The sequence below is a fragment of the Erpetoichthys calabaricus genome, chromosome 16, assembly GCF_900747795.2.
Source record: "Erpetoichthys calabaricus chromosome 16, fErpCal1.3, whole genome shotgun sequence".
Lineage (NCBI taxonomy): Eukaryota > Metazoa > Chordata > Cladistia > Polypteriformes > Polypteridae > Erpetoichthys > Erpetoichthys calabaricus.
Window position 1 is genome coordinate 30883073 of NC_041409.2, and position 12908 is coordinate 30895980.

General features: G+C 35.2%; 1 protein-coding gene across 1 annotated transcript in view; it reads right to left on the reverse strand.

Moving 5' to 3' along the window:
• Window positions 1-818: 818 nt before the first annotated feature.
• The window catches only part of syne3 (spectrin repeat containing, nuclear envelope family member 3), an 87595-nt gene continuing 75505 nt past the window's right edge, over window positions 819-12908 (reverse strand). Inside the window, 3 exon segments of the mRNA XM_051920020.1 lie at window positions 819-7101; window positions 11485-11511; window positions 12727-12897. Of these exon segments, the coding sequence (XP_051775980.1) occupies window positions 6889-7101; window positions 11485-11511; window positions 12727-12897 (411 nt within the window). The 3' untranslated portion in view covers window positions 819-6888.

Genomic DNA, 12908 nt, shown 5'->3' on the forward strand with positions numbered 1-12908 from the left:
CACTGGGACTTTCATCAAGATAATGACCCAAAGCAAATATCACAGTTGGTCCAGAACATTTCGAGGAACACCAAAATCAAAGTCTTGGAGTGGCCATCTCAAAGCCCAGATCTTATTGAAAATGCTTGGCAAGGTTAAGGCACAAGCTCAGAAACATCTAACTTGCATGGGCTGGAGCACCTTGCCATAGAGGAACAGTCCAAGATCCCTCAGGAGACTTGTGCAAACCATGTGAGAAACTACAGTAAGAGGTTGCTATCAGTTGTGAGTCAGAGGGCTGCACTATTAAATATTAACTGTCAGAGGGCTAATCATTCTGGCAATGCTATTTTTGAGTTCTCCTTGTTTCAATTTAGTGCAGCAGTAAAATATTTTCATTGGAAATTATCTATTTGTTCTTTTGGAACACTTTAAATACCAGTCATTTTCCTTAGAAAAATTAATGGTTTTGTTCAATTTTGGACAGGGGGCTAATAATTATGACCTTAACTGTACTCAGAAAAAGCACTGATAGGCAACTAGAACAGTTTGAAAACTCACAAGTGAAAGCACTGCATCTGGGAGCCTGAATTTATCTGTAGATCCATTTCATGTTTTGCTCATGTCTTCACTTAAGTTCTAATAATAATAATACATTTCATTTATATACACACTCACATACACATATCCAAGATCATTTTAGTCATCTCCTACTGTTCTTGTGATGTGTAGAGGTATATGTATCTGACAGATAGAGAATTAAAGAATGGTGTCAAAATGGAGTTGTTGATCATTCAGAATAGATTTTAGTCGCTACACTTCTCCAGAGAAATCTCAGGTTTTTTTTGTCTGTATAGTTTATTATTTTGTTGTCAAGAGAACTGAACTACAAACCAAATCTTTGTTTAAAAAACTAATATTGTCAACAAGAAATAAGCAAACAACACATGCAGACATTTAATATACTCTGAGACACTTAATATACCATTTAACAGAATTTGTTTAAAATAATACAAATTAAATATTTCCAAAATACAACATATTTTATGCTATACCATTTGGATAATGGACATACCTTTTGCATGGATACACCACAGGAAATATTAAACATGCAATTTTAATTTATTTGGTTGTATGCACTGCCAGCAATACATTCTATGCAGCAATGGGTGCCACAGATTGTCATGAGCTAACATCAAGAATAATTTAAAACCTGCCTCACCTGTAAACCTTATGAATACGGAGCAGTGAGGTCACAGAATAAAACTGGTGGTTCATTACTTTGAAATATGCGTCACATGTAAGCATGGGGTTTTGAGAAGGGTAAGTAGCTGTGATATAACAATCAAAGCTGCTTCTGCATTTTCCTTGCTTTTGGGAAATTTTTCCCATGCTTTTCTTTCTTCTGTGTACAGAAGTCTGGAAAATACACTTACAAACACATGTTTATTAGAGTCTAATATTACATATTGTAAGTTATGAATGTGTGGCACAACCACAAACAACGCTTACTCTTTTATTAGTAGTTAGTAATATGGCCTCAATATATGAAAGGTTCTAAAATGAGCAATTTAATAATCTGTGACCGTTTTCAATCATCCATGTACGAATATTATTCAGCAGTGGCTAACATGATTCTGTGCTCTAAGTGTATTAATGTCTAAAACTTTCATGTTTTATTGACAACATATAAACAGTTCCATATTTTGTATATTTTACAAGCACTTGCATTTTATAAAGGATTAATAAAATAAAGCATTGAAGTACACAGTGAAACATTGTATTATGTCTAAAGCATATTCAGAAAATCAGTAGGCAGACTGTAAATACTAAAAATAATGAGTTATGTTACATTATATCAAAACAAATATATTTGTAAAAGAGGAGGAAACGTTAATTTAAATAATAAAAAATAAACAATAACATAAATCACAATAGTGTAATTTCAGCAAAAGCGGAGTTACATTTGCCAAGAAAACCTTCTAAAACAGTAAAGATCTGCTTAGCTCTTAACCTGACATACCTGGTCATTCTTGTATGAAAATAGAGCAAATACATCTGAAATTGGCTAAAACCTTCTTAACCGGCATAATGTTTGCAAAAAGAAAGAAATACAGTAAATAGGTTAAAAGAACACTGAGTTATTTATACAACACTATTCAAGTCTCCTTTCTGGCAGTGCAACATTTCATAAGTTTTTTCTAATGTAATATAACTCATTTGACGTTAAATACAATAATCACTCCTGGATATCAACAGGTTGACAAATTTATACTGCAATTTACAGCTAAAAAAAAAGTCATGAGACAAAGTCATTTTAACATAATTAATGTATAGAGAAAAGAAATAAAATACCAGTAACATGCTTTACCAGAAAATGTGGCTGGTGATTCATTTACCTGGAATGCTAGCTGCCTAATATTCTTCTGTCATTTGACTTTACCACATTTGATTCATATATTTAGCCATTGGCTCAGAAAACGTCACATGTTAAGAGAACAGATGGCTCTAAACAAATTACATGCCATTACTGTACAAACACAATCAGTGTATGGACCACAGAATCAGCTCCAATGGCAAACTGCATAAGTAACTTAGAAATAATTATTTCAAGCACACATTCTCAGCATTGCGATCATTTTTTTGTCTCAGTGCACCATGTCAAACCAGCATAGCTTAATGAATAATCAGTATCTATGCCACCAAACATGCTCAGGATTTATTGCTAGAGACCAAACCTACAAAACACTTAATACAGATTCACCAAATATTTAGGAAAGCAATGTTTTTCTCTTACAGTATCCATCCATCCATCCATTTTCCAACCCGCTGAATCCGAACACAGGGTCACGGGGGTCTGCTGGAGCCAATCCCAGCCAACACAGGGCACAAGGCAGGAAACAATCCTGGGCAGGGTGCCAACCCACCGCAGTCTCTTACAGTATGTAAGGTAAAACAATACAGTGAGTGAGCAATTGTGAACAATTCATTATGGGAGGGAACATTACTCTCAATATAATTTAGAGGCCTTAAATTACTTTCAGCAAAATTTTACAAGCACCAATTCAAATGTTGTAGATGAAAGTTGTATTTCTCATGCTGGTTCTAAACTGTTTTAAGAGTATTATTAATTTTATTACATACAATTATATTATAAACCTAATTCCTTCTTTATTGTCTCAGTAGTCCCATCTCCTGAAGCACTTAAGTTATAAAGTACAATACCTCAGAACAAAGAACTTTCAGATAATGCAGTCAGTTATGTCATAACAGACACTGTACTGAATGAATAAAACCCTTGATAAGTTGAATTATTTAATCACTCATATCTATTTCTATGTGAGAGTAAGACTGAAGGTTAAGAATGCTTGGTTATTTATATGGATATGATGAAGCGTCAAAAGCTGAGACACTGCATTAGTATATTTATTTTTATTCATCAATGTGGGAAAAAAAAATTTTTTTCTTTTAATATTTGGCAGAGGGGACTAATAATCTGTTCAAATGCCATTTATGAAGAGCCCTCTGACAAAGGTGCTGACACATTCATCTGGGCCAGCCACATGAGGTATAGGCATGTGAGCAAAAGGGCATGGGCACTATGGAAGAAACATTAGCACTGGGACAAGAAGTAACTTTCCAAAATATATGAGCAAAAGAAAAAAGTATGGAGTAGCTGCCAACTTTGTGAACTATAGGGAGTGTTGGGATGAGAACTTGCACTGCCCCTTGCACAGTACAGGGTATATATGTTAAAGATTTCGACAGTATCTCTGTTTCTACATTTTTAACTTACACAAGTGAAGGGCCACATAGTAATTTTTCGTCTTCAAAACTTAACTTTTTTTTTTTTTTTTTTTAACCATTTCTATAAAATTCAACATTTATCATGAGAAAAAATATTTACTGATAATTCTTGGACTTTCTAAACATACAAAACTAAAAAAAATCATTTATAAAAACAAAAGAAAAAAACTTTGGTATTTTGTATAAATGGATACACATAGTGAAACTAGAAACACAAACTATGAGTTGTGCACAACGGCCTAAGTTCCAACATCTTTAGTCCAAATAAAATGACATCACTAATGATATGCATAGGAAAAGCCTGATTTCACAAAACTGTACGAATACTTGAAAATGCTCCTATCTTTTCTATTAAAAAAATATAAATTTATTATATGTATTTCATAACTTCATTTAAGCAATTAAAAATATATATGTAAGCATATCTCCTAAAGCAATACAAGTATAAAAATAAGCAAGTTTGCTCAAACTAACTTGTGTGGATCATTTTTCCATAGTTGCATTTACGTGCATTTTTTTGAGATTATATGAATTGTTACTAATTTCATTTAACCATGTAAATATTTTATAACTGTTTCTTCATTATATTTCATCTTTACATAATACAAATTCATACCAGAGCAAAGTTAAATATAATATTACATTTAGCATTTTTGCATAGTATTACTGAGAAGGACGAAACAATTTATATTATATATAGGACTTAACCAAAAAATAGTCTAATAGAATCTAAACAATGCGGTCATGTTTTTTTTTTTTTTAACATTATGCTAATTTTAGCTTTAGTCCATCATAATGATTATTTTTGACTTAACAGAAACACAGCATAAGGTTATTATTGCTTTATGCATTTGTCGAGCATGATAATTTAACAAAGATTTATTCCACAAATGGATGATGTAGACAAGTGGTTTCCTTCCCAAGTTGCACTGTACAGCTTACTAGGGATGGAATACACCTAGACCTTTACAGTTATCTTTTTTGTTATATATCAGTGCAATTGTCTTTAACGGGAATTAGATGATTTTTTATTTTAAAAAGGTGTACTTCACTTTAGCAAAAATTGAAAATGCCCACTTAATTAATGACCAGTGTTTCCTCAGTCAACACTAATGTAACAAGCAATGAATCTTTATATGGATACTGTAAATTAACCTCTGGAACATTCAGTAATATTATTAAGTGATTCCTTGTTTTATGATACATCTGGAAAGGTTAATGCTTATTGTTTAAGAGCCTACTGATTATGCAATCAACACTACATATGTTATGATGCATTTAGTGCATGTAAGGAGGAGTTTACACTGAAACATGCAAAAAGTACAACAGGAGAAATAACAACCGCAACAAAGGCTGATTTGCTGTGAAAAATTCAAAGAAAAAGTTATAGGCTTATAAGACGCTTAAAACATGTCTTATATGCTGGACCCATCACATCAAAATGCATTGTGCAGCACTCTGAGTCACCTAGCCAAAAAGGAAAAAAGACCATTCCTTTAATTTTGCTTTTGTAATGTGATCCCCTTCATTAACCCTGTAGGAGTTCTGACAATTAATTGTTGTGGGTTTAGGATGTATGGAAAAGTAATGCACAGTTTAGAAAATCTAGCACTCTTGGCATAGTTCATATTCTAGCAATTTTTGGAATAAAATGGGCCAAAAGACTGGAAGTGTAAAGGGGATGACCGTAACCTGAACAAGGGAATTATCTATGGGGATATAGGGCTTTCTCTTCTTTCTTATCAGTTGAATCAAAGAAAACCTGGAAACAACACACTTTACAAGGATTCATCAAAAATCTACTGTATTCACTGACGATAGGCTATATGCACACAGTAGTGGTGATGGACTTCAGCTCAGTCACTTCCATTGTCCATATTGCAGTTGTGATTTTTGTTTAGTGGTGAAAACGTCTGACAAAAAAAAGCTCAAGTTTCAGAGTACAGATAGGAAGAGGAGGAGAATGATAAAATCCTCAAGGACCACGACTGCGCTTTGGCTCTGGAGCCAGCAGTCATTGACCTAGCACTTGATGAATACATGTCTCTCAGAGAGGAGATCCTCCAACTGAGGAAACAAATTGAGACCCTTACAATGAAGAAGCAGTTTGGCATTCACCATTTTACTGGTTCAGACAGACACAAATCACTTTTTAACAAGGTAAGATGTCCAGCAGACTCACGTTATGCCAAGCGCTACAATGGATGGTTTCTCTTCTCTTTATACAGCGCTTTGAGGTGGCTCACAATCTTTAAAAGGACTGATTCCCTTTGGCCGTACTAGTTGGAAAAAGAGCGTGCGACTGTGCAGAGTTGCCATTTTCATAGGCGCTCCTGCTATTGATGATGTAATGCCTCATCCCTGGCTGATATAACTTGTCCAGCGCCACTGAAGTAATAAGCTTACATAAATATTCACCTATCCCTGAAAAAGTTTAATGACTAATTCTTCAAATTCTGCTTTTTTAAAGAAGGCTAATGTAATCAAATATTTGTCCCATGTAAGTTCACAGTAGACACAAATTTATAACCCTTTATATTGGTGGATGTAGCTTGAAACATATAGTATGAAGCCCTTCTTTTTAGCGCCTGACGTTTGGCACAATGTTTGAAAAATACATCTTGTGTTGTTTACCATAAGTTTGGGCACATCTTGAAGTGATCTGGTGAAAAACACCATAGCTACCCTGTTTTGAGAGCAGTGCCAGAAGTACAGCAGCTGGCTGATGTGGAATCCGAAAGAGTGTGTGCATATAACCTATTATCACATATTCCTTTAAAATCGCACATAATTATATTAACATCTTGGGGAAGGAAAGAGAGGGTGACGGAGAGATAGTCAAAAATCTCAGGCCCCAATTTCTTCTTATTATCCAGCAATTATACACTGGTGTGAACTGTCAATATAGTCTTCATACACAGGAGGTTGAGGCAGGTCTTGAAGATTAATCTTGTGATCTTTACAGAAATCAGTCATAGGAGAACACGTGAGATGGTTTACAACAGCTGAAATCAGAAATCCCACTACCTTTTAAAATGTGAAAGGGTGTGGAATGTCAATGACCACAGGCTACCCAAACATACACATTGTGGCTGTCAGGAGTTAGGTAGGAGGAGGACCGTCATATCTCAGCATCAGGTTGAAGGAACGGGCAAAGTTGTTAGCCAGCGAACAGCTTGATCCTTCATCAACTAGTGGTAGCAGGAATGCCAGGAGCAAGAGAGAGAGGAGCAAGAGCTGCAAGGGCAACGCTGCACAGCAGACACGATACAGGAAGGGGCAGAATCCAGAGCGCTTCTGAAAAACATTTTCAAACTAATGTAAGACAATTTAACCAACAATTGAACTTTGCCATCCTATACTCCAAAGCATTTCAATTCATAATTTACCTGCTTCATCTGCACTACACTCAAAGTGTCAAACCATCAGAAATAATGTACAGTGATTCAGGAATAATTTATAATTTCACACAAATTTTAACTCAGTTTCTTCCTATATCCTAAAGATTTTTGCACTGAATTTGAATTACCACAGAAAAAAGTACAATCTCACTCCTTGTTAGTAAGAATATGATTTTTTACTGCACAATATTTCTACTTATTTTTACTTTACATACAGCATTTCTTTGAAGGTAGACTGTAGAGCAAGTGGAGTATGGGTCTCAGTGGTGGTTACTACTAGCCAAGGAACCATTATAAAATCCTGAGAAAGAATCTTTTGCAAGGCAAGCTGTACTCCACATATAATATTGCAGATTAAGAGATGACACTTTTAATAAGTGCTTTGTGATCACTGAATGTGTCCATTCTATCTATCTATCTATCTATCTACTAGTCACACAGTTTGAAATGAGATTGCCCAATCCAGATTTGGCAGGGTGAAACTAATACTGTGCAATCCGTAATAAATAGAATTTTTAATTATAAATTTTGTACTTCACAATCTTTTTTAAAACCCAGATAATCCTATTTGGAGATTAGGAAAACTGCCTTTTACTTAATGACTTTGAGTTTTGCTGTGGCTGTAACTTTCGCCAGCTACAGAACAACAACAGAAAGCTCTACGCATTAACGTCTAGGCAAAGGCCTTTTACCTGATGGCTAACTAGAAACATTCTTTATTCTATAATTCAAATTTTTGCAGTTTAATTAGAAATAGCATTGTTTAGCTGGTGGTGAAAGTTAATTCCATTAAGTAGAAAAGATTATAACCCAAAAATGAATCCCATAGTAATAGTAAAAAGCAAGACACGCATGGATGTTGTAATGAAATCTAGATATGTGGAATTGGCATCAAAAGCTTGAACAGGTACAAGTAATGTGCTTCATTGGGCCACCATAAATATGAAAGCTGAGCATCAAGAATTATGAGATGCTTCAGAAGAGTGGGGCCAGACAATAGTACTGAGCATTTTATGGATTTCAAGACAATTAAATATATATCTGCTTTATATCTGATCAAAGTTGACTGCACAAAATCAAGCAATATTTAAATAGTACTTTTTCTAAGGCACATCATCACAAGATTTTAAAAAAAGCAAGAATGAGTGTAATGCAGTATAGCATAATAAAATATTTTTGTATAATTGCATTATGTAAAAACATACAGAACCTTATATATCTCATGCTCTACACCCTACTCATAGCCTATTGGTTTGACACAACATGACTTGTCTGGTGCTTTTTGGAGAGTATGCACATGGTCATAAATGAAGAGAACAAACTTTTAGGGACATTTTTTGCCCATGATGATGACTGGATTATGAGCTTATATAGGGGTTCAAGATACATTCTCTATGTGCTGATTTTACCCCAGCATTAGAAACACAGACTATCTGAAATCAGGTTATATATGTTCAAATGCAGGTTTTAGCAATGGTTTGCTTTCTGGCAACAGGCTACTTTGAGAAGGAACTGGCAGATTAGTCAAGAATATCTCAATCAGGCTTCAGCTCCATCATGCCTGCTGTGCTGGAAGCCATACACTGATAGACAAGGCACTACATTCAGTTTCCCTATGGTGTGAGTTTAAAGGTCTACATAAAAACACAACTTGTACCAATGTTTGGTTTTTCAAATGTAATATTACATATTGCAATAAGGCACAAAGCAAAAATTACACTGCTTTTGTTAACCGTAAAGTACTTTCGTTCCATTAACATAAGTTATCTCTGATACCCAGATGAGACTGCTGTGACATAATGTTTCATAATAAGGCATCCCCAATTACAGATACCATTTGCAGATCAAAATCAGACAGAGTAGATATGTATTTTCCTCTTCCCACTGCACGCAAACTCTGCCAATGGCCAGGGATCTGCTTCATTGCCCAAGATTGGACTTTATTTTATTTTTTTATTTCCGGTACTGTGCAGCTGATGTAACACACATCATTCACAGCAGCAATAACATGTTGGTATTCATTACATTTGCACTTGTTGGTGACAATCCCACTTCGACCACCAAAATAAGGTTATTCGCATGCTCTCATACTGCTTGATACAAAGTGAAGCTAGTGAAGGTCTTTAGTATCATGGTCGCATACATATGAGATTGATTAGCATGTACCATAAATAGTTGTTTCAAGGTGGCAACCATGTTATGCACATGGTGCGTTCACGTATGCACACTTAAAGGATGATTGTGATTTGTAAATGTAAATCATGTACAAATGGCCATATCACAGATTAAATAGTTTGTGGGGTTCACAATTGGCATATTTTTAAAATGAGTTTTACAATTCTGTTGAAAAAATGTTCTAATTAAATAATTCATTATGATATTAATGGGCACAAGGCACCAAGCAACATCCAGACCCATAGCATAATCCCTAAATTTGAATAAACAGGCTGAAGGCTTAAATTGTACTCTCTTCTATCTCACTGATGCAAATTATTTGTGTTGCATCTACTCTAGCTGCCTATATTATTCAAATAAGCATTTTGGAAGTGTCCCAAGCATAGCAAAAAGATTTGTTATACTATCGGGCATGAAAGTTAAGAAGGATCGACTGAAGAGCTAATCTGAGGAAGGACTCTCCTGCTAACACACACACACACAGTCAAATGATATTATCCACTGGTTTCATCTTTATATATTAAAAATAGAAAATAGCATACACTATAATTCCACATTCTGCATCACCAGAGGTATTATATTTTTCTTTGTTTCAACAAGAGGGAGGCTGCAGAAGTGGTAGTGTTTGAGCCGAGGGAAAGGTGTTCCATTCCTAAGCCTGACCAAAAATACTAAAAAAGGAGGACATCATCTTTAGTAGAGAGCAATAGTGAGGGTACGTGACATCTTGTCAACCCAAGTAAACCCAGATACAGGGTACTAAACAAATTACTGTATACAGGATATACAGCATTCTGGAAGAGAGTATGCTTTACTCACATTTCTTCACGGGCATACTGAAGCACCCAAAAATCACATTAAAAATAAAATAAAAAAACAATAGAAATACTAAAACTAGAATTTATTTGAAATAATGTTATTTTCATTTGTGTACATATTCAAATACATTTTAAATGTGTGCATCTCTATTTTATAGTGTCACTAGCAAGCCCACGATTCTCGAAAGAATCGCAAATCCAAGAATGGCAATCACTTTCTGTTCCCTCTGATATTTGGAGGGATGAAATATTATGGAGGGTGGGTGCGTTCATCTGGTTCTGGCGTTTTAGATGCGCGTTGTAGGCGCCTTCGTTTATTCGGATTCAGCGGGTTGGAAAATGGATGGATCCATGCAGTCTCTTTTTTGTTTTTCTATGGCTGTGTCGTCAGCGAGAAGACGTTTGCTGACGGTGGCGGATCCGGGCATGGAAGGCTACATCACTAAACGAACGTGGTATATGCGATGGTGTGGGCGGTCGCATTCGGGCGGCTGTACAACCCGGCGTGCACGCTTTACCTCAAGTTTAGTTCACAGGTCGTAGCCATGGTAAGGTTTTCATTTAATTAAATAAACCTATTTGTACTAAAGCGTTTTTTTTGTGTGGGCGCCTTCATTCATTGTTTTTATCCATACGGGCTTGTTTACAGGTCGTAGCCATACGGGCTCGTGTTTGTATTACTAATCGTTGAGCTCCTCTATTTCTGTTAGTTGAGCTCTTTCATTGTGGAGCCGTGACGTCTTTGCTTCTGGTGTGTCTGAAGCGCGTTGTAGGTGCCTCGGTGTATTGTTTTTATCCATGCGGTCTCCTTCTTTGTTGTCTGGAGCCATGACTTCTTTGCGTGTGGTGTTATTGAAGCGTGTTGTAGGAGCCTCCATTTATTGTTTTTATCTATGCGGTCTCGTCTTTGTTGTTCTGTGGCTGTGTCGTTAGGTAGACGTCGTTTACTGTTAGGAATCATAATTGAACTTACTTTTAATACTGAATTACCATCATGTGATCCAAATATGCCACACTGACTGCTAGCACAGTGGATTAGAGCAAGTTTAGTTTACAGATTGTGTTGTTTGGGCGCCACCTACCGACTCTGGGAAGCCGCTGGGTTTGACTCTGGGGCGCCGAGGTGCTGTGCGCATACGCCTCGGTGCGTCCGCCGTGCATAAATTAAGCTGTCGTTTAGTAATAGAGATCTTTCAATTTTTCTATAAATAGGAATAGGAATAAACTAAGCTTGGGTGAAAGGGATCTGTACTTAAAAAACCTTTTGTACAATAAAACTGTAAAAAATCCAGATAAAAAGTTACCTTTCCTGTGTCAATGCGATTCTCCACCTGTAAATTAAGTGAAAAGTAAAGACAATAAAAATTACACTGAAAAATATGAAATCTAAGCAAGTGAAAATTATCTCATTAAATCTTCTTTTCTTTATTGAAAGAATTATTGACTTAACACAAAATTTGTATTCACAATTATTTAGCTTAGTTTAAGAAACCTTGTCATGTGAATTGTGCTTACCACATTGGCAGATTTTTTTCCTAAATAAAAGCAAAACACCTGTCTAAAGTTTTTTTGTCTAGTTTTGTTGATACATTTTTTGCATGTTTGCAATGGTGCTTTAAGAATGATATGCAATTTTAAGAGATGATGAGTAACATTATTAAAAATTAATTACATAAAATACGCTTATGTTAAGTGAAAGTGCAACCCCTTGTGGTAGATATTAACTTTACCACTATTGTAAATTCTAGTTTAAAGGAAGAATACAGATATGCCAAGACTCGAGATAAACATTCACAAAAATGATCAAGTGTAACTGTTGGTTTCATCCCATCCATTTAACATAGGCATTTTTAAAAATTCTTTTGCTCTCATTCAGAACACAGCTGAGCCATATTTGTTTTACTCTGTACGGTTTTTGATGTACATTTTCATTTGTTTCAGGTTCTGCACAATGGATTGCTCTTTTTTGTCATATTATCAGGAAGTTTTTTCCTTTTGGGGAAATCTTGGGTAATTTGCACCATGGTCTCTCAAACTCAGACTTGGAGACAGATACAGCTGCAAAATCAGATTCCAATAAATTTAATATTTAGTGTTTCCTTCTTTTTGTAATTAAACTCAATGTTTATTTAGCTAGGCTTACTTGTTTTTTTTATCATGAACACGGACAGATTCTAGAATTTGTGCCTTGCTATTTTTTTTTAACTGAGTTTGATAACCACTGCTAAAAGAATGCAGCTTTTCAGGGTTAAACATCAGGGAAATGATGATTGACTGTAGCCAAATTTTAATGGTATTTCAAAGGATCCGCACAAAAGCAAATTCAGGTGGCAATTTTACAACAAAATTCCAAATTAAGATTGAAATCAAGATAAAAGAACACGAGCACACTACGCACATAACCCAATCATGGAAGTGAAATCTGTATTATCTAGGAAGCCATAAAAATAATAATAATAAAAAAAACACTAGTAAATATAATCATGTTTGTAAAGTAAGTAAGACATTATGTACCAAAGAGGAAAGTGCAAATGAGGACAACTTACTTGGGTAAGTGTAACAGATTTAAGATTAGCTGAACTTTTAAGTTTAGATTTGTAGAGCATCCATTTGTATCGCAAACCCTCCAAGTGTGTATCTTCACCAATCTCTGGTCCTTTAGCATTTAATAGAGACTGGAAGAGATTCTGTCCCTCAGGAACTTCTGATTGCAGTTTCTGTAGAATTA